The sequence below is a fragment of the Scyliorhinus torazame genome, chromosome 16, assembly GCF_047496885.1.
Source record: "Scyliorhinus torazame isolate Kashiwa2021f chromosome 16, sScyTor2.1, whole genome shotgun sequence".
NCBI lineage: Eukaryota > Metazoa > Chordata > Chondrichthyes > Carcharhiniformes > Scyliorhinidae > Scyliorhinus > Scyliorhinus torazame.
In genome coordinates, this window is record NC_092722.1 from 101,283,678 (window position 1) to 101,306,835 (window position 23,158).

Here is a 23,158-nt window from a genome sequence, read left to right on the forward strand (position 1 = left end):
ACAAAAATAAAGAGAAAGGGAGATACAGATCAGGGAAAACGATAAAGAGAGAGACTTTGAACTTCAGAAAATGGCCATGAAACGTGACAGTCAGTTAAAATTGGCAGACGTAAAGGGAAACGTACAAACATACAGTTGGATGATAATGAGAAAGAGTGTCAAAGTCGAAGGCTTTGTGGGAATCTATTTAACTATGTCCAAGCATTGCCAAGGTTTGACGAGAAGGAGGTAGAAGCCTTTTTCATTTCATTTGAGAAGGTGGCTAAACAAATAAAATGGCCACAGGACATGTGGGTATTACTAATTAAAACAAAGCTGGCAGGTAGAGCTAGTGAAGTGTTTGCATCACTACCGGAGGAGGTATCTGGGACGTATGAGGAGGTGAAAAAATCCATCTTAGGTGCATATGAACTAGTGCCTGAAGCTTACAGACAAAGGTTTTGAAATTTAAAGAAAGAATTTTGTCAAACATACATGGAGTTTGAAAGGCTCAAACAAAGTAATTTTGCTAGGTGGATAAGGGCTTTGAAAATAGACCAAAGGTATGAAGCTCTCAGAGAAATTATGCTTTTGGAATAGTTTAAAAATTCAATTCCTGATGTAGTGAGAACTCATGTGGAAGAACAGTGGGTTAAAACTGCAAGATTAGCAGCAGAAATGGCAGATGATTATGAATTAGTTCATAAATCAAAGCTTGGTTTCCGACATCAGTTTCAGCCTGTGAGGGATAAAAACTGGGGACATGAGAAATACTCAAGTGGCAGAGGCAAAGGTGATCTGATGGGAGATAATAAGGAGAGTGTACATCAGATTAAAAAAGAAATCCAGGAGGGTGGAAAAGTTTCAAATGTTTTCACTGTGATAAACTAGGCCATGTAAAGTCACAGTGTTGGTGGTTGAAGAAAAGCACTGGGAAGGCTGATGTGGTAAAACAGGATAAGACAGTGGGGTTTGTTAAAGTGGTAAAGGAAAGCCCAAGTGAAGCGAAGGAAGTGCAAAAGATTGTACAGCCTGATCAAGAGGTGATTGATAAGAAGGTGCCAGATGTCTTTAAAGAATTTACTTGTGTGGGTAAAGTTTACTCATGTGTATCAGGAAGAGTAGGTGAAGAAGTCACAATTTTAACAGATACAGGAGCTAGTCAATTCTTAATGGTAAGAGATGAGGAGTTATGTAGTTTAGGAAGAATGTTGCCAGAAAAGGTGGTAATATGTGGAATTCAGGGTGAGAGGAGTAATGTTCCATTATATAAGGTAAGGTTGGAAAGTCCAGTGAAGAGTGGTGAAGTGGTAATAGGAGTAATAGAGAAACTATCGTGTCCAGGAATACAGTTTATCTTGGGTAATGAGATAGCTGGATCACAGGTGGGAGTGATGCCAACTGTGGTTGATAAGGCAGTGCAAAATCAGAGAACTGAAGTGTTCAAGGATGAATAACCTGGGATTTTCCCGGATTGTGTAGTAACAAGGTCGCAAAGTCACAGGTTAAGACAAGAGGAGAAATCAAAGTGTGAAGATGAAGTTGAAGTGCAATTATCAGAAACGATTTTTGATCAGATGGTTGAAAAAGAACAAGAACAGGTGGAGGATGAGGCGTATATTTTTAGTTCAGGAAAATTGGCGGAGTTACAACAGAAAGATGTAGAAATAAAATGGGTATATATGAAAGCATACACGGAAGAGGAGTCTGAGTGGATACCAGAGTGTTAATACCGTAAAAGTGATGTCTTGATGAGAAAATGGAGACCTTTACATATGCAGGCGGATGAAAATTGAGCAGAAGTTCATCAAGTCGTATTGCCGGTCGGGTATAGAAAGGAGGTGTTACGAGTTGCACATGAGGTACCAGTAGGAGGTCATTTGGGAATAAGGAAAACTCAAGCTAAAATTCAGAAACATTTTTATTAGCCTGGACTACATAAAGATGTAGTTAAATTTTGTCAATCATGTCACACATGTCAAGTGATAGGGAAACCTCAAGCAGTGATAAAACCAGCGCCCTTAATACCCATTCCAGCATTTGAGGAACATTTTACAAGGGTCCTAATTGATTGCGTAGGACCGCTTCCTAAAACGAAAAGTGGGTATTTACATCTTTTGACGATAATGGATGTGTCTACTAGGATTCCAGAGGCCATTTCAGTATGTAATATTACAGCTAAAAAGATTGTGGAGGAGTTACTTAAATTCTTTACTAGATATGGGCTACCCACAGAAATTCAATCGGATCAAGGATCAAATTTTACCTTGAGGTTATTCAAAGAAGTCATGGATAGCTGAGAAATAAAATAACAAATCAACTGCATACCATCCAGAATCGCAGGGAGCGTTAGAAAGGTGGCATCAGACATTAAAGACAATGTTGAGGGCTTATTGTCAAGATTATCCAGAGGATTGGGATAAAGGAATTCCATTTGTACTATTTGCAATTAAGGATGCACCTAATGAGTCAACCAAATGTAGTCCTTTTGAACTAATTTCTGGTCATGAGGTAAGAGGACCACTTAAATTGATTACTAAAAAACTGGTGAGTGAGAAATCGGAAATTACATTATTGGATTATGTGTCAAATTTTAGGGAACGATTAAATAGAGCAGGTGAATTGGCTAGACAACATTTAAAAGTTGCACAAAATTTGATGAAACAGGTAGCGGACAAGAAATCCAAATGATCATAGTTTTGCCTGTGGAGATAAAGTTTTAGTGTTGTTACCAGTGGTGGGTGACCCTTTAAAAGCTAGGTTTTCTGGACCTTATCAGATTGAAAGTAAATTAAGTGAGGTGAATTATGTGGTAAAAACACCAGATAGAAGGAAAACTCACCGAGTGTGTCATGTGAATATGCTTCAAAGGTACTTTGAAAGGGAAGGAGAGAAAAAGGAGGAGGTTTTAATGATTCTAACTCAAAGTGACAAACCCAATCCAGATGACTTGGAATTTGACATACTTCAAATTAAATTGGAAAACGAGGATGTTCTTAAAAATTGGGATAAATTGTTGAGTTACCTTCCAGAGGAAAACCGAACTGACCTGAAAGAGTTATTGATATCACTTAGGCAAGTTTGTAGAGATAAATTGGGAAGTACTAAAATGGCGATACATGATGTTGATGTGGGAAATGCTGTTCCAATCAAACAACATCCATACGGACTTAGCCCTTTAAAATTGGCACAGGTGAACAAAGAGATTGAGAGTATGCTTAAAAATGGCATAATTGAAGTGGGTTGCAGCCAATGGAGCTCACCCATAGTGATGGTACCAAAACCAGATGGTACCAACGGTTGTGTGTGGACTATAGAAAGGTTAATGCAGTTACAAGAATGGACTCTTATCCTATCCCACGTTTGGAGGATTGTATTGAGAAAGTGGGACAATCAGCTTTTATTTCCAAACTGGATTTACTTAAAGGTTACTGGCAGGTACCTTTATCTGAAAGGGCGAAGGAGATTTCAGCTTATGTGACTCCAGATGGTATATACCAATTCAAAGTTATGACATTTGGCATGAAAAACGCACCAGCCACATTTCAACGGTTAACTAACAAAGTTGTTTCAGAATTACCCAATTGTGTGGTATACATCGACGATCTGGTAATTTTCAGCCAGACATGGAAAGAACATTTTAAATATCTGATGGAGTTATTCGATCGACTTCAGGAGGAGGGTTTGGTGATACATCGAGCCAAAAGTGAATTTGCAAAAAGCCTAAGTCACCTTTCTTGAGGAATTTCCGATACCCTCAAGACAAAGAGAAATAATGAGATTTCTTGGCATGAGTAGATTTGATCGAACATTTGTGCAAAAGTTTAGTAGCGTGATTGCTCCACTGATGGACTTGCTGAAGAAACATCGAAAATTTCAGTGGACAGCGGACTTTCAACAGGCATTTGACGGCCTGAAAACTGTGATAACCAATGCTCCTCTGTTGGAGAATTACAAGGGACTCTGTGATCAGATTGAACTAAAGTATCTGACTTTAAAGAGAAATGCTGAGGCGTAGAGAAATGGTCAGATCGTGCAGAGACCTTCTTGTTCAAAGAGACTGTCAATCAGGAAGGATTTCAGTTGGAGGAAGAAAAAAAATGGACTATATTATTATACCTGTTTGCGTGTGTTGTTTTTTGAAACAAAAAAGTATATTTACTATGTCCATTTCTTAAAGGACAGTGAAAGGTGAAAAATGAAACCATCTTGAAGTTGAGGGGGGGGGGGGTTCTTGGGGGGAGGTGTCATGTGAGAGTACCTTTAAGAAATGAGTGTTTATAAATGGGTGTGTATATAAATATTTGTAGTGAGAGTACCTTTAAGAGATGGGCGTTTACTACTGCAGTGATGGCAGTGTACTACTGCAGACAGCTGGGCTGTCAGCTTTTTACTTTCGTTTTAGGCTGTTTGCTGCAGGGTGTGTTTTAGTTTTGTTTTCCGTGTTGGAGCTGAAGCCAGACAGAGCAGGTGTACTGTTGATCTCTCTGCCATCAGCTTGATCATTTGGTGAATTCAGAATGATAAAATGTAGTGAATGTAAACCTAATGTGCTTCTGTTAAAAGGTGGTTCTTTTGTCTTCTGGATGTTGTTTCGAAGTTATTAAGGATTACTTAGTGTTGTATTCTTTGGGGTTCTCTAAACCCTGGCCCATAACACCATTGTCGAGAAAACCCATCTGATTCACTAATGTCCATTAGTGAAGGAAATCTGCCATCCTTACCTGATTTGGCTCACATAAGAACTTGGAGCTGGGATTGGCCATCTAACCCCTCAAGCCTGCGCCGCGATTCAATTAGATCACGGCTGATCTTTTTTTGGACTCAGCTCCACTTACCCATCCACTTACCATAAACCGTAATCCCTTTACTGTTCAAAAATCGATCTATCTTTGCCTTAAAAACAGTCAACGAGGTAGCCTCAGCTGCTTCACTGGGCAGGGAATTCTACAGATTCATGACCCTTTGGATGAAGAAGTTTCTCCTCGACTCAGTCCTAAATCTGCTCCCTCTTATTTTGAGGCTATGCCCTCTAGTTCTAGTTTCATGAAACTCCAGATCACGTGCCCTCAGTTCAAGGGCAATTAGGGATGGACAATAAATGCTCATCCCATGAATAAAATATAAATGTGAGCAATTAATTGTGCCTTTAGCTCAGGATTCTGCCTTGAACAGCCAGCACACTGGGTTTCTACTTGTTTAGAACTCACTAGAATTAACAGCTGGTGTGTGACCATAGCTGGAAACTGCCATAATTCCCTCGTTCTATGGAAGTCAGACCTTCTACAAGTTTTCATAAAGTAAGTGGGTGACTCCTTGGAGGCTCCTCTGAGTACCTGACTGATGACTCCTGTGAGGAACCCGATCAATAATGCAGAAGCTTAGTGACCACAAGGATGAAGCCATTTGGTTGCTCAAGATGTGATGCATGTCCCTTCAACAAATCTGGAGACAACCTTCATGGGTCTCCAGTACTGTCCGTCGTTCCTTGCTTAACGCTGTGTTCCAGAGAGGAATAAAGCTTAAGCTGAGGTGCAGACCAATTGAGAAGGAGGGCGCTGGACTCATTTTGCTGCAGGCCAGACACCATTTGCATGAGGCGCTGGATCGGGCAGCATGTAACGAGAAGGAGAACGGTGCTTCCGCGATGAATGGTGTAACGGTTGTACATCCACGGGCTGTGGGACCGAGGACTCCCACTCTGAGGTGTTCTGTGTCTCCATCTCGGAGTCGGAGTCCAAAGCCTTCGTCATTTTGGCGTCTTTATCTCCACACGGTTCTGCAACAACGTGCAGGCTTTGCGTGTATTACCAGAGGAAGATCGTGAGGATGAACCTCCGCTGTGTCTGGTCTCTGTGGCTGTAGAAGTGAGTTCCGAGGGCGGGGAATCTTTGGAAGAGGCGGCCTTCTGGACTGAACGTGGTTTAAATGCTTGCGCTGGAGACTACACTGGGCTTGCACATGGTAAGAAATTGGGCCCATTCGTCGAAAGATAATGCCAAGGGACCACTGGGATGGCTCCAGTTTCTGTCGGAACGACAGCGCCTCTTGCGCCCCCAGGACCAGCGTCTGCGATGGGGTCGGCACCCACAAGTCCAACACTGACATGGTTCCTCATCCATCGGCTCTGGAGAAGGCTCCCTTTGGGATATTGGATATTATAACCAATATCATGAATAGATCCTGAGCCATTTTCTCAACATGCAAGCTTGGCACCGAAGTAAGATGCATCAAAGCTCTCCTGAGGGATAATGACTACCCTGATCAGATCATTGCTCACTGTATATCATGGATACTCACTAAGGGGCCAAAGGCTGCTACTTGCAGACCTGAAATGTGCCCAGTTTACCTCAAATGACCCTGGAAGATATCTGAACAATCCCGTGTGCGAATTGCCCTAACAATGAATTTAAGAGTTGGGCTCAAAATGTGGCTCATTTACGCTTGCTAGAAGCTACATATATTCAGTCTTAGGGACCTGTCCTTCGCAGTCAAAAGAAACATGTCCATGCAATGCACCTTTTGCACGAAATAAAAACATGGAGGCCAATGGTTGCCTGATACATTCTCCGTGGCAGGCCTCATCTAGTCAACAAGCATCGTACTTTGATTCTTCAGTATAGTTTGTTGCCCCTTTTGAAATTTGGAATTCTTACATCTGTCCTGATGAGTGCAAGTTGAAAAGCTTTGACAGCACATCTCAAAGTCACACTGAGGCTCTCCTTGAAGGGTGGTGGTGTTAGCTTTAATGACTGGAAGGAGCTTGTTCCCAAATGTACAGAATTGCAACAACTTGTCCCTCAAGCTGCATCACACTTGGGATCCCAATGCCTTAATGATGAGGCAAAGAAGGCGAGAAAAGGAAGCCAATCCCACTCTTCGCGTCCCACCTCATGGGATGTCCTGTTCCATGTACCCAAAGGTCTGGGGGTTGGCCTGCTCAGTCACATGAGTATTCATGGCAGAAACCCACAATCCCAAGTAGACATCATCCTTGAATCGAAGGACAGTCAACAAGGTATATTCCACAAGGGGCAAAGAGAGAAAAATCAAAGTCAGATCTGCATGTGTGCGGGCGACACGGTGGTGCAGTGGTTAGCACACTGCCTCATGCCGCCGAGGACCCAGGTTCAATACCAGCCCCAGGTCAATGTCCATTTGCGGGTCACACATTCTCCCAGGGTCTCACCCCCACAACCAAAAGATGTGCAGGATAGGTGAATTGCCCATAATTGGAAAAAATAATTAGGTACTGTAAATTTATTTTTTAAAAGATTTCTATGTGTGCTTAATACAGTCATTGATATGATCACATTGACTGATATAAATTGTAACACAGTAAGAAACAACATTTTCTGCTTCAGGTCAACGTGCTATCCACATATCTTCTCACCCAGTTAATCTCCTGATGGAAAGTTCTGTGCATCTATAAATAAGTAGAATTCCAGAAGATATTTTCCTTCCCACATTTTCACTATTCAATCCAAAAGAATCGTTGTCTCGGGAAGAAAGCAACACAAGAAAATTCATGTTCCTTGGAACAGAGCACCTCAAACTTTGTCCCTTTCTCACATCCGTTTATCTTTCTTTCTTTTCCAAGTATTCAAAAGGGTTTACTTGTCTTTCTGTTCTGACAACAGAACTTACTTCAAATGTATTTTCCCCTTGGAGATCTGCTGAGCATTTTCTGCCTTCTCTCTGTCTCCATATATTCCAATCCCGCTCCATGTTTGAAGGGGTTAATAAACAGTGTATCCATTGGCTGTTCTACGTGTAAAATATTCCATCTGACCCAACAATCTCATTCTCGCAATCTAATCTGGGATCTTTCTCTGCTTGCTAAACTTCAACAAGTGTGCTTGAGTTCTGAAAGGTACTTTGGAAAGCAGTGATGGGCAACCTACGGCCCGGGGGCAACATCCGGCACATCTGGTTTCTGAGTACGGCCCACGGGTCATTATGTTGACCGATCGCCACATTCCGTGAATTTCCGTCTCCGTAGTTTCTTTTCCTACCAGTTTAACTGAAGTGATCTGCACGTGAAGCAAGGGTAAGAAAAGTGAGGTGCCCGCTGATTACACACAATATTGACTGAGAGAGCGGTGCGCTCCCTCTGCGTCCAAAGTGTAATATTTATTTTGTTTTTACCATTTGAAGTTGATAACAGCTCTATTAATATATAAATGATTCAGCATTTTCTGTAACTCACTGTGAAATATTGGGTATTTATTAAATGTATTTAATCTTATTCATGGATTGATAGTTAGTGAACAAGCCCAATTTCAATCTGCAGCCCACTGAGACAAAGGAAGGTTCTTGTAGTGATCTGTACATCTGTACATACATCTGCACATACACCAGGGACTGCAGACAGATATAACAGCCACAACATCACTAGAGGGCATCATAGACGGGTATAAAGGGTCCAGCCCAAGGTAGGGTCCGCCTCTTTCAGAAGCACAGGGCTAGTGAGCAGCAGCACACAGAGACAGCTCAGCATAGGCAGTTTACCTTAGCTTCTCTGGTCATACCTCTTGACTGTATTATATCTAGTTAAGCTCTGGAAACAGAACAAACCGACTGAATAAAGTATTTGTGTTAACTGGAAGTCTACAATCTTTATTCAGACTTAGAGAATAACATATGATACCAGGAGTGATTTCAGAAAGCTAGCTAGACACCAGCAAGAGAAGAAAAACTTAAACCAGATATTCGACTGTGGAAGACTTCGCAGCAAATGGATCCTCGATGACTAACTGATTCGATGGAACTTGTTGGGACTCCGTGGCAGCTGGAAACAGCCAGTAATTTAAGTTATAACTGGAAAATGTTTGAACAGCTGTTCCAAATATTTATTACAGCTAATGATTGAAGCACTGCCTCTGATGCAACAAAAATAGCCCTACTACTCTCAACAAGAATGCATGAAGCTAGAGAAATGTATAATTGCTATAATTACTTAGAAGGTGAAGACAACACCCTCAAAAATTTGCTAAACGCTGTAACAGACAGGCTGGTGCGATGCTGGAAAGATTTAAAACTTGTCAGAGAAACGGAGGGCCCATCTCTGATTTTATTACAAATCTCAAGTTAATACCCCAAGGCTGTGATTATGCTGATTTCAGAGACACTGTGTGTGGTAGTCAGTATGAGGGGTATTACGGTACCTAGGTTGAGACTGTAAGATCATTGGGGTGGGAGGTACCTGAGACAGGAAGATCATTGGTGAAGCCTGCCTGCTGGTTCCGCCCAGTAAGGCGGAGTATAAGAGTCTGTGTCTCCCTAGCAGCTGCATTCTGTACCTGCGCTGCTGGGGGAAACATCTAGTCCAATAAAGCCTTCAATTGTCATCCAATCTCGCTTCTGGAGTGATTGCTCGATTTATTGGATAGATTTTTTTAAATGGAGCTCTGAATCAAGCCGGAGTGTCTGCAACTCAGCCCCCATGCGGCAAACTCAGCGGCAACATTCAAACACTGGCTGGTGTGCTTCAAAGGGTACCTCAGGACGGCCACGACTGCACCCACGGAGGACCAAGAAGATGCATGTTCTCCACTCGAGGGTGAGCCCAGAGATCTACACCCTCATCGAGGATGCGGACGATATCGAGGCCGCGATGGCCCTGTTGAAAGGACATTACATTCGCCCAGTAAACCAGGATTGCGCCCACATCTGCTAGCAACAAGGCGACAAATCCCGGGGGAATCACTGGATGAATTCTACCGCGCGCTCCTGGTACTAGGTAGGAACTGTGACTGCCCGCAAGTTTCAGCCAGCGACCACACAGAACGTTTAATCCAGGATGCATCATTGCAGGTATGCTGTCCTCAAATCCGTCAGTGGCTGCTGGAGAAAGGGACACTAGGCCTCAAGGAGGCACGGACCCTTGCTAGCTCCCTGGATGTGGCCTCCCGAAACGCCCGCACGTACGCCCCCGACCGTGCGGCAACCCCTTGGGCAGCGTTGAACCCACCCACGGCCGACCCCGATGCATCCCCCATCCCCCCACAAGCTTGTGCCGCGCGGCTACCAGCCAACCCCGGGGGGCCCCGCTGTTATTTTTGCGGGCAAGCCAAGCACCACCGGCAGCGCTGCCCGGCCCGCTCCTCCACCTGCAAAGGTTGTGCAAAAAGGGCCATTTTGTGGCGGTATGCCAGGCCCGGTGGTCGCCACTGTCTCTGGGGGCGAACCGAGGCCGCCACCACAAGTCTCTCGACGGGCCACGTGTGGGCCCCGGGCGCCGCCATCTTGTTCCCCAGGGACCACGTCTTCAACTTTTACCACGACTCGGTGACCCTGGACCAGTCTCGGCCCCGAACGCTACCGACCGCGGCGACGACCATGCTTATCAATGGGCGCAGAACATCCTGCCTGATCGACTCCGGGAGCACAGAGAACTTCATACACCCCAACACGGTAAGGCGCTGTTCTCTTCCCATACACCCAGTTAACCAAAGAATCTCCCTGGCCTCCGGGTCTCACTCTGTAGTTCTGCGTAGCGGACCTCACGGTCCAGGGAAGAGAATTAAAAAAATTCCGACTCGACGTCTTCCCTCACCTCTGCGCTGCCACGTTCCTGGGATTGGACTTCCAATGCAACCTCCAGAGCTTAACCTTTAAATTCGATGGCCCTATACTCCCCCTCACTGTCTGCAGCCTCGCGGCCCTCAAGGTCGACCCGCCTTTCCTTTTTGCGAACCTCACCCCAGATTGCAAACCCGTCGCCACCAGGAGCAGACGGTACAGTGCCCAGGAACGGACCTTCATTAGGTTGGAAGTCCAGCGGCTACTGAAGGAAGGTGTTATCGAGGCTAGCAACAGCCCCTGGAGAGCTCAAGTAGTGATTGTAAAGACCGGGGAGAAGCACAGGGTGGTCATCGATTATAGTCCGACCATCAACAGGTATACGCAGCTCGACGCATACCCTCTAACCCGCATATCTGATTTGGTCAATCAGTTTGCACAATACAAGGTCTTTTCCACGGTGGACCTCAAATCTGCCTACCGCCATCTGCCCGGGCGACCGCAAGTACACTGCATTCGAAGCAGATGGGCGGATCTACCACTTCCTAAGGGTTCCCTTCAGTGTCACTAATGGAGTCTCGGTCTTCCAACGGGAGATGGACCGAATGGTTGACCGGTACGGTTTGCGGGCCACGTTTCCGTACCTCGACAACGTCACCATCTGCGGCCATGACCAGCAGGACCACGACACCAACCTCCGCAAATTCCTCCATTCCTCCATACCGCAAAAACCCTTAACCTAACCTACAACAAGGACAAATGCTTGTTCAGCACCGACCGTCTAGCCATCCTTGGCTACGTAGCGCATGATGGAGTCATAGGCCCAGATCCCGAACGCATGTGCCCCCTCATTGGGTTTCCCCTCCCCCACTGCTCCAAGGCCCTGAAACGCTGCCTGGGATTTTTTTCATATTACGCCCAGTGGGTCCCCAGTTATGCGGACAAGGCCCACCCACTAATCCAATCCTCGGTTCTCCCCCTATCGGCAGAGGCCCGCCAGGCCTTCAGCCGCATAAAGGCGGACATCGCAAAGGCCACGATGCACGCAATCGATGAATCCCTTCCCTCCAAGTCGAGAGCGACGCATCCGACGTAGCTCTGGCGGCCACCCTCAACCAAGCGGCCAGGCCCATGGCCTTTTTCTCACGCACCCTCCATGCTTCAGAAATCTGTCATTACTCAGTTGAAAAGGAGGCCCAGGCCATAGTAGAAGCTGAGCGGTACTGGAGGCATTATCTGGCCGGCAGGAAATTCACGCTCCACACTGACCAACGGTCGGTAGCTTTCATATTCAATAATGCACAGCGGGGCAAGATAAAGAACGATAAGATCTTACGGTGGAGGATTGAGCTCTCCACCTACATCTATGAGATCCTGTATCGTCCCGGGAAGCTAAACGAGCCTCCTGATGCCCTGTGCTGCGGCACATGTGCCAACGCACAAGTGGATCGACTCCGGACCCTCCATGAGGACCTCTGCCACTCGGGGGGTCACTCGATTCTTCCATTTTATCAAGACCCGCAACCTGCCCTACTCCCTCGAGAAGGTCAGGACCGCCACTAGGAACGGCCAAATCTGTGCGGAGTGCAAGCCGCACTTCTACAGGCCAGAGAAAGCGCACCTGATAAAGGCTTCCCGTCCCTTTGAATGCCTCAGTATGGACTTCAAAGGACCCCTCCCCTCCACCGACCACAACACGTACTTCCTGAACGTGATTGACGAGGACTCCGGTTCCCATTCGCCATCCCCTGCTCCGACATGACCACAGCCACCGTCGTAAAATCCCTCCACAGTATCTTTACCCTATTTGGTTTCCTCGCTTACATACACAGCGATAGGGGGTCCTCCTTCGTGAGTGACTAACTGCGTCAATTCCTGCTCAGCAAGGGAATCGCCTCGAGCAGGATGACCAGTTATAACCCCCGGGGAAACGGATAGGTAGAGAGGGAGAACGGAATGGTCTGGAAGACCGTCCTACTGGCCCTACTGTCCGGGAATCTCCCAGTCTTCTGCTGGCAGGAGGTCCTTCCCGTTGCACTCCACTCCATCCGATCACTGCTGTGTACCACGACAAACGAAACAAATGTCCCCTTATCTTCCCTCGGAAGTCCTCCTCCGGGACCTCGCTCCCGACCTGGCTGGCAGCTCCTGGACCCATTCTGCTCCGCAAACATGTGCGGGCGCACAAATCGGACCCATTGGTAGAGAGGGTCCACCTCCTTCACGCTAACCCACAGTACGCCTACGTGGTGTACTCCGATGGCCGGCAGGATACGGTCTCCCTACGGGATCTGGCGCCCGCTGGATCCCCACCCACACCCCCACCACCAACCCCACCGACGCACCCCACGGCTGCCCCCTTCCCAGGTGGATCGGTTCTTCCACTGGTCCCACCCAGGGCTGATGAAGCTACCGAAGAAGCCAAAGTCATGCTCCTGGAGTCACGGATGCCCGACCCGGCGCCTGCATCACCACCAAAACTGCGACGATCACAGAGGGCGACCAGGGTCCCCTATCAACTAATTGCTTCATTCTGATATGTACATATAAAATGAATACTGTAAATAGTTGTGACATGTAATAAGGCAAAACACTGTACCACCGACGGATACCACCATAACCTCTGCCACTGTATGACTCGAGACCACAACCCCCGCCGAACTACTGTCAGTCTTTACAAACAGAGAATCAGTGTCTAAAAAAGAAAATCAGAAAACACGGTGCCAAAACTTACCACGAGGCAGAGGCAGGATTAAAGGAAGTTCTGAGCGGCAGCCATCTTGAGAAAGGAGCCACACATGCGCAGTTGCGAAACAAGCGCACAGTACAGGAAACTCGGAGTGCGCATGGGCAATCGAGTCCTACGCATGACGTCAAGAGCTTCATGACGTCAGAGGACCAGGACCACGCCCACTTAAAAGGGTAATGCGTGAAAATGAACAAAAAGAAATTTAAAACTGCAAAACCCAATTTTCTTGCCTCAAAAGACAGAACAATGCCCGAACTTACACCAGCAGTTGAAAATAATTTTCACAACACCCTGGAACAAGCAGTTAGCACCGCCCTAGAAGATGATATGGTCCTTGTAGACTACAACTCAGACGAAGATTTCATCTTGGGAGATGGCTACTCCAGTACCAAATCCGAACCGCAACTAGAGGTGTTGTACCGTGAAGACCCCGACGGTGAGTTCTTCGGATTGGGGAATCTTCAGCCCAGCATATATGACATCCCGACTCGTGAGTGCAGGATTATGCTGCAGCCTGACGCCAAGTAACAGAGAGTGGTTCACTCATCACGAAGGGTCCCAGCCTCCACACAAGATGATTTGTTCATTGAACATGAAGAGAACGATCACAACTTTGAAACAGAAAGTGATGATTTGTCCAACGAACAATACGCACAATACTGCTCAGACATGGCTGAGTTATTCGGAGATCCTGATCACAGCATCAGCAACACAATTGAAAAGCTCAATACGACTCTTCTTATGGTAGATGAATCCAATACCATGGTGCCATGGCAGATTGTCGGTATATTGGATGACAGCAATACCCAAGACGAAGACGATGCCACACAGAGAGCACAGAACGACTCTGTTGAGAGAGCACAGATCGAGTCTACAGTGAGAACACTGCACGACTCCACAAAGAGAGCGATGACAGACTCCACAGAGAGAGCGATGACAAACTCCACAGAGAGAGCGATGAAGGACACCACAAAGAGAGTGACGCAAGCCTCCACAGACAGCTCGGTGACAGACTCAAAAATGGAAGAAAGCAAATACTCCATAGCGAACGCCATGCATGTACAAGACCATGAAGATCTATCAAGCTTATTTGAGCCACCAGAAGAAGACACGGAATGTCTACCCACTGTATGTGAGATAAGTGATGAAGAAATCACAACTCCCATACAGGATGTGCAGGATCACAGCGAGACTGACATATCTCAACTCGTCTGCACAGAAGCACTCAATAATCAGCGGACGGCCACCCATGAGTCCAGAGAGACCACGTCAATAGAAATCCTGAAGATTTTGACTCCAGAAGAGGAGCACCAAGAGACCAGAGAGACCACGTCAATAGAAATCTTGAAGATTTTGACTCCAGAAAATGAGCATCAAGCGATCACAGATGATTCAAATGAACCTCAAATGACTCCAAAAGAGGAACACCAAGAAATCAATGATAATTCAAGTGACCCAGAAATGACTCTAGAAGAGGAGTACCAAGTAAGCAAAGAAGAGGAATCAAATCCACCACAAATGACTGATGTCACCAACATCAGTGCAACATCAGATCATTCTCACAATTCTCAAGAAGATACGCTCAATGTAGCAGATACCACAAAGGACACTGACACCAATAACTGTGACAATGACTCAAATAATCCACATGGCAAACTCATTGAGTGCAACAAGAACAACAAAAACCACAAGAAGCACAACAGACACAAGAACAACAGCAAAAACAACATGCAGCACAACAAGAACGACAAAAGCAACAAGAAGCATCCCAGAAACAACAAGCAGGACAAGAAAAAGAACAAGAATAAAAGCGAAAACAACGAAAACAGAATCAACAAGCGCAACAAAAAGAACAACAAGAACGACAACAACAAGAACGTCAACGAAAACAACCAAGACAGAAACAACAACAATGAAACAACGACCTGTACAACATGGTACAACTCTGCACGTGAAGGACAATGTCACAGCACACTGCGAAACAATGACAAGACTACAAACATGCCATAGCATGATAAAGAATCTCATAAATTCACATCTGCTCCAGAACAAACAAGCAAAACAGCTTTCACGAATGATGACACACAGAATCAATACCACAAACACAAGAAAAAGTCGAGGTCAGAGAAAGGTGCGACACAGAATCGCTACCCACAATCAAATGGAACAGGGGATAAAGGTGTCCACATCATTAAACGACTCATCAGCAAAGCAGCCGTGTCACGTTCCGAAATCAACCTAGCTCTGTTATCGTACCGAGCAACCCCATTGAGCTCAGGACTGTCACCAGCGCAAATGCTCCTCAGCAGAGACATCCGGACAACCCTACCTGCAAAGCAATTCCGAGAACCAGCAACGCACCGGTTCTCAACGACATGCAGGCACTATGCTCCAAACAAAAACTATACTACGATCAACATGCGATCCCACTCAAGCCACTGACAATAGGTGACACCATCAGAATCAGGGCCCAGAAGGCAGATGGTCTGAGTCAGCCATGGTGATCAGGCAGGAGGCACCACGGTCCTACATTGTCACATCATCTGCGGGAGTACTTTTTCGCCCTAACCGCCGGGATCTATTAGAGATTCGACCTACAACGCCAGTATTTCCCACACTGGACTAGACCGAGTCCATTTGTCCACCGGACGTTCCTCACCAGACAACGGCAGACAGTACTCTTGATGACATCAAACCATCATACCTACTACCACCATTAAGACGCTCCAGCAGAAGCCGTAAGGCACCCGACCGGCTAGATTTGGGACGACACTTCAACACATGCACAAGACGAATATGGACATTTCTCACAATGGACTCAGAACACAGTTAATTTTTTCTGTATTACTTTTTACATTTTCACAGTGTGCAGATTTGCATATTCTCACCACTTGTTATGTACAGTTTTCTTGAGGCCAGTCTGGAAAACATGTCCAATAAAAAGGGGGGGGGATGTAGTGATCTGTACATCTGTACATACATCTGCACATGCACCAGGGACTGCAAACAGATGTAACAGCCACAGCATCACTAGAGGGCATCAGAGACGGGTATAAAGGGTCCAGCCCAAGGTAGGATCCGCCTCTTTCAGAAGCACAGGGCTAGTGAGCAGCAGCACACAGAGACAGCTCAGCATAGGCCCCTTACCTTAGCTTCACTGATCATACCTCTTGACTGTATTATATCTAGTTAAGCTCTGGAAACAGAACGAACCTACTGAATAAAGTATTTGTGTTAACTGGAAGTCTACAATCTTTATTCAGACTTAGAGAATAACATAGTTCTCATGCGACCTACCCACTAGTCTAGATTTCTCACCTCTGTTTTAAAGGGTAAAAAAGGATAAATAGACCTTAGGTGGGGAAAGAGGAAAACTGTGCAAGTAGTGGTTAGACAGCTTGGTTCTGAATGGTGATTAATGTGGGGAGAAAGGTAAAGGGGCTCAACAACTGAATTGTAGACACCTCCTCCACCAGGTGTTCGGGTTGGGTTGGAGGAGGGTTGGGGAGAGGGTGGAGGGGAAAGGCACAGGGGAGAGGGCAAATGGAGGCTGGCAGAGCTTGAGAATGATGTTGTTAGGTTTAAACTTCCATGCTTCAGTTCAAAGCTAAAGAGGTACTTTTCGGGAAAAAACAGTTCAGGAGATAGCCATCTTAAATTAGCAGATGCAAAGAAGTTAACGAGCAAGACAGGCATGCAACATTTGCCTAATTGGCGATGAAGCAGCTCAGGCAAGCAACACTGCAAACTCAGGATTGAAGGCTTTCCAAAGGTTGCATGTCTTAAAGACAGATTCACTTTGACGAGATGCTTTATAGAGCTGGAACATCTCATGCAGTTGGCTACAGAATGCCATACAGATGTATGTACATCTAATATTGTAAAACAGAAAAGATTGATGAGAAATGGCTCTGAAATAAAGAAGAAATAGTAAAATGTTGCTTTCGACTTAACCTGTTGTTGACCAAGACTGTTGCGAGTTGATTCTATCAGATATTTAAAGTCCTGCAGGCATAAAAAGAATTTAATAAACATTTGCTTCTAAATTTCATCACCATATGTAGCCACGCTTGGATAATGCGGAACCTTCATTGGGAATCTGTAGATAAGAAAGAATGATGAATGGGAAAATTTAAGGGATGGATGGTAGTTGGACGGATTGGATTGTTACAATGAATCAATAAATGGGCTAAGTGGTGAAATGGTTAAATGAATGCATCGGTGCATGGATAGCTGGATGGTTAGTCTGATAGACTAAAGAGAATTGGTGTATAAAGAGATTACTGAATGAATTTGATTGATGCATAGATTGCACAGATGTATTAGATGGACTGATGGATTACATGGATGGACCGGGTGGATAGATGGATGGACCAGATGGATGGATGGATGGACAGATGGATGGATTGGATGGATGGACATTATGATGATGATTTTGGGTGAGCAGGTCAGTGATGGATGGAATTCATGGAGAGCAGGTATGGAAGGACAGATTAGCAGATGAACAGGGTGAACGGATAGGTGGATGGATTAGATCGAGTGATGGATGGATGGCTTTTACAGTTAGGTGACTGGATTGATAAAGTGAATAGATGGCTTGGATGGATAATTGGATGCCTTGGATGAATACATTGAACAGATAGATCAGAGGATGAATGGTGTATTAAACAGGTGGATTGATCAATGGATTTAAAGGATGGCTTGAATGGATGGATGAATGGTTTGAATGAATTTATTGGATAAATGAATGAATGGATGGTTACCATTTCGTAACATCCTTTCATTCTGTTATGTTCTAGATTAATGGCCAAAATAAAGCATCTGGGTATATAGTGCACCAATCTGCCATATTAACCTTGAGCAATGTGATGGATGTGACAAACGAATATATTAGGGTACATAGTTTAAAAAACACATTCAGAGGCAACCTTTGAATAGAAACACCAAATTCAATCTGTTTTACGACTCCAACATCGCACACAAGGTTAGGAGCTGCTTTCCGTGGATTTGGCGATATATTAATGCCTAATGGTTTTATACAAACAGTAAGTGGCTGCATTTTGCAACCTCTGAGCACGCTACATGGTGAGTACAACGCATTAATGGCATTTAATTTCATATAGTGAAGATTAGATATGTATGCAATGAATAGATGTTAAATATTTTAATAAACATATGCACAGATCATTAATTCAATAGTTTGCAGATGAATTGTTAAATGTTAATTGCAGCAACTGAGTCAAATAGGATTGATTCAAATGGTATTGATGGTATTGATCAGCAAAGGGAATTGAAAAAAACGGTGTTGTACCTGTGATGCTGCAAAATCCTTTACCTCATCAAAATTTAATTTTGAAGGAAAGTTTGGTCCAAGAAATCTGGGGGCCATTTTATCCTCATAAATTATTCTCTATTGAAGGGAAGCAGGTGATTAGTCAATCGTGCCATAGCAATAAGCAGATGGCAGAATACTTCAACAGAATAGATGCAATGTGGGTGTTCCTGGCAAGGTAAGCATTTATTGCCCATTTCTAATTGGCCTTGAGAAGGTGGTGGTGAGCTGCCTTTTGAACTGCTGAAGCCTGTGTGATGGAGGTGCACCCACTGCGCTGTTGGGTAGCAATTGTCAGGACTTTGATTTCATCTTATGATGATTCCCGAAGGTGCCAACCACAAACGGGGTAACAACAAAATCCTCTGCTGCAACCGTTACCTCTTGGCATTGAACATGTAGTATTACTGTTGCAGCATTTAGTAATCCTTGGGGGTAAATTCAGTGATGCTGAATTTCTCAGCTCTCATTTGCTGGGACTTCAGGATGGAGAATGGGCCGCGTAACGGCAAGCGGCCCACACTGCCATTGAGATTCAGATCCAAGAATGTCCTATTCCTGAATTTATCCTTATGCTTCTTTTAAAATTGAAAAGATGCACCATTATATTCATGTTTTAGGATATGAGCAGGGAGGCAATTTGTAAATATTCTTGGGTAACTTTGAATGCGGTCGCATGTTAAGGGAATTAAAACCTTGACGCAGGAGAACATTTGACAAAATATTGCTGAAGCTGGAATTTTCAGTGTCAATACAACAAGAAATTTCTTGATTCTTCTCTGTGTTGAAAGCTCTTACCTGCTGCCCAGTTTGGAAAACCTCCTCTTTAAAGCGTAACTTTCTGTCGAGGTCATATATTACAGAATCCTTGTTCTCGCGTATTTCATCATCGGTGAATGTTTGAGGTGATTTGAACACTTTCTTCAAGACACCTTGCGGAGGGCTGTATTATTAAATAAAGTGTGTCACTCTATAACATTTGTACACATCTAATAAATGATATTGTTTAATTTGTAAAACACTTAAATCTAATATATTCCAAGATAAATGATTAATTTGGCACCAGTTGGCAGGAGGATGGGTTCAGTTGGCTATCATGTTGCCTTTGGATCAACTGTTAAAACCCACGTAAAATGGGTTTTGGTAACTTTAAGTGGTTCTCAGTGTGTTCTGTCCCACTTCACACACTTACCCAAGATCGGCAAAGATTAGCAATCTGACTCAGAAAGCCCATAGTGGTGGTTGGTTCTGGATGCAGAAAATTCACGCGGGCCCAGTAGGCGCTACTTACTTTCAGTTGAGACACAGTCAGGTCTTCCAACCTCTGGATAATCGGAGACCAGATGCACCCGAGTGAATTAAGCTCTTTTGTCCATGTTCAGACAAAGGCTGTAAAGAGATTAGGGACTGAGCTGCCCTGCTGGAACCCAAACTGAGTGTTAGTGAGCAGATTTTGCTTTGTAAGTGCCACTTGACAGCATGGTTGATGAAACCTTCAATCACTTTACTGATGATTGAGAGGAGGCTGATGGGGCAGTAATTGGCCATGTTGGACAGGACATACTTAAATAATTTTCTACATTGCTGGGTCATTGCAATTGTTGTAGACTTTCTGGAACAGCTTGTCTAGGGGCATTGCAAGTTCTGGAGCACAGGTCTTCAGTTATATTACCAGGATGTTGTTAAGGGCCATAGCCTTTGCAGTATCCAGTACCTTCAGCTGTTTCTTGATATCATGTGGAGTGAACTAAATTCACTGAAGATTGACATCTGAGGCGGAACGATGGTGCAGTGGTTAGCACTGCTGCCTCACGGTGCCGAGGACCCGGGTTCGATCCCAGCCCTGGATCACTGTCCATGTGGAGTTTGCACATTCTCCCCCGCAACCCAAAGATGTGCAGGGTAGGTGGATTGGCCACGCTAAATAGCCCCTTAATTGGGATTTAAAAATTGGGCACTTTAAATTCATAAACAAAAAAGGAAAAAATAAGATTGGCATCTGCAATGCTGGGGACCTCAGGAGGAGGTCGCGATGGATGATCCACTTGGAATTTCTGACTGAAAATGTTTGCAAATATTTCAGTCTTGTCTTTGCACTGATGTAGAACTTTCTCCACTTATTGGATGTTTAATTGTCCACTGCCATTCACAACTGAATGTGGGAGGACTGCAGAGCTTTAACTATAGGACAGCATGGTAGCATAGTGGTTGGCGCAGTTGATTCACAGCACCAGGATCCCGGGTTCGATTCCTGTCTGTGCGGAGTCTACCCCCTTTGTCTGCGTGGGTTTCCTCCCACAGTCCAAAGATGTGCAGGGTTAGGTGGATTGGCCATGCTAAATTGCCCTTCGGTTAGGTGGGGTTACTGGGATACAGGGATAGGGTGGAGGTGTGGGCTTAAGTGGGGTGCTCTTTCCAAAATCTGGTGCAGACTCGATGGGCCGAATGGCCTCCTTCTGCACTGTAAATTTATGACCTATGATCTATGATGCCTGGATCCATTGTGTGTGGAATGGCTTAGCTCTTCTATCACATGCTGCTTTCTCTGTTTGGTTCCAAGTATTCCTGAGGTGTAGCTTCACCAAGTTGACACTTCATTTTCAGGTTTGCTTGGCACTGCTCCTGGCATGACCTCCTGTACGTTTCATTAAACCAGTGTTTATCCCATGGCTTGATGGCAGTGTGGTAGATATGCTGGGCCATGGATTTACAGATTGTGGCTGAACACAAACCTGCTGCTGCTGATGACCCACACCACCTCATGGTTGCTAAGTTTTAGTTGCTAGATCTGTTCTCAATGGATATCATTCAGAATGGCGGTGGTGCAACACAACATCTTTTAAAGTTGCCACTCAAGTGGATAGAGCTGTGAAGAAGGCCTATGGTGTGCTAGCGTTCATTAACAGAGGGATTGAATTTAAGAGCCGAGAGGTGATGATGCAGCTGTACAAAACCTTGGTAAGGCCACATTTGGAGTACTGTGTACAGTTCTGGTCGCCTCATTTTAGGAAGGATGTGGAAGCTCTGGAAAAGGTGCAAAGGAGATTTACCAGGATGTTGCCTGGAATGGAGAGTAGGTCTTACGAGGAAAGGTTGAGGGTGTTGAGCCTTTTCTCATTAGAACGGAGAAGGATGAGGGGCGACTTGATAGAGGTTTATAAGATGATCAGGGGAATAGATAGAGTAGACAAGACAGTCAGAGACTTTTTCCCCGGGTGGAACAAACCATTACAAGGGGACATAAATTTAAGGTGAATGGTGGAAGATATAGGGGGGATGTCAGAGGTAGGTTCTTTACCCAGAGAGTAGTGGGGGCATGGAATGCACTGCCTGTGGAAGTAGTTGAGTCGGAAACATTAGGGACCTTCAAGCAGCTATTGGACAGGTACATGGATTACGGTAGAATGATATAGTGTAGATTAATTTGTTCTTAAGGGCAGCATGGTAGCATTGTGGATAGCACAATTGCTTCACAGCTCCAGGGTCCCAGGTTCGATTCCGGCTTGGGTCACTGTGCGGAGTCTGCACGTCCTCCCCGTGTGTGCGTGGGTTTCCTCCGGGTGCTCTGGTTTCTGACCACAGTCCAAAGATGTGCAAGTTAGGTGGATTGGCGGTGATAAATTGCCCTTAGTGTTCAAAATTGCCCTTAGTGTTGGGTGGGGTTGCTGGGTTGTGGGGATAGGGTGGAGGTGTTGACCTTAGGTAGGGTGCTCTTTCCAGGAGCCGGTGCAGACTCGATGGGCCGGGTGGCCTCCTTCTGCACTGTAAATTCTATGATACTCTATGATTAATCTAGGACAAAGGTTCGGCACAACATCGTGGGCCGAAGGGCCTGTTTTGTGCTGTATTTTTCTATGTTCTATGTTCTAACACAATGGAGGGTATCCTCAGTGATAAGACTAGATTTTGTCTTTACAAAGACTGGGGAATCGTCACTGCTACCAATATAGTCATGGACAGATGCCTCTGGAACAGCTAAATTAGTGAGGATGAGGTCAAGTATGTTTTGCCTCCTGTTAGCTTGCCAAGTCGAGCAGGCCCAGTTTTACAGCAGCATCCTTCAGGACCTGGCCAGCTGGGTCAGTAATGGTTTTCTGAGCCACCCTAGATTATGGACATTGGAAATCCCCCACACAGAGTACACTGTGTGCCCTTGCTACATTTGGAGCTTCTTCCATATAGTGTGCAACATGGAGGAGTGCTGATTCATCAGCTCAGGGAGGGTAGTAGGTGGTAATCAGCAGGAGGTTTCTTTGTCCCTATATCATACCATGAGACTTCATAATGTCCAGAGTTAATGTTTAGGCATCTCAGGACCATACCTACCTGACTGGATACCATTGTGCTACACTTCAGGGTCGTGTGTCATGTGGTGGGATAGGACATACCCAGACATTGTGGTGGACAAAAATTAGCTGCAAAGTACGATTCTGTAAGTATGACTATGTCAGGTTGTTGCTTGACAGGTCTGTAGGTTAGCATTCCCAGTTGCGGCACAAGTCTCCAGATACTAGTTAGGAAGACTTTGCAGGTTTTGTCATGTGCAATGTGTTCCTTTGTCATTTCCAGTTCCG

At 45.2% G+C, this 23,158-nt stretch overlaps 1 protein-coding gene across 1 annotated transcript in view; it reads right to left on the minus strand.

Moving 5' to 3' along the window:
- The window catches only part of mypn (myopalladin), a 400,028-nt gene that overhangs the window by 40,760 nt on the left and 336,110 nt on the right, over positions 1-23,158 (minus strand). Inside the window, 2 exon segments of the mRNA XM_072478794.1 lie at positions 17,207-17,257; positions 19,383-19,527. Of these exon segments, the coding sequence (XP_072334895.1) occupies positions 17,207-17,257; positions 19,383-19,527 (196 nt within the window).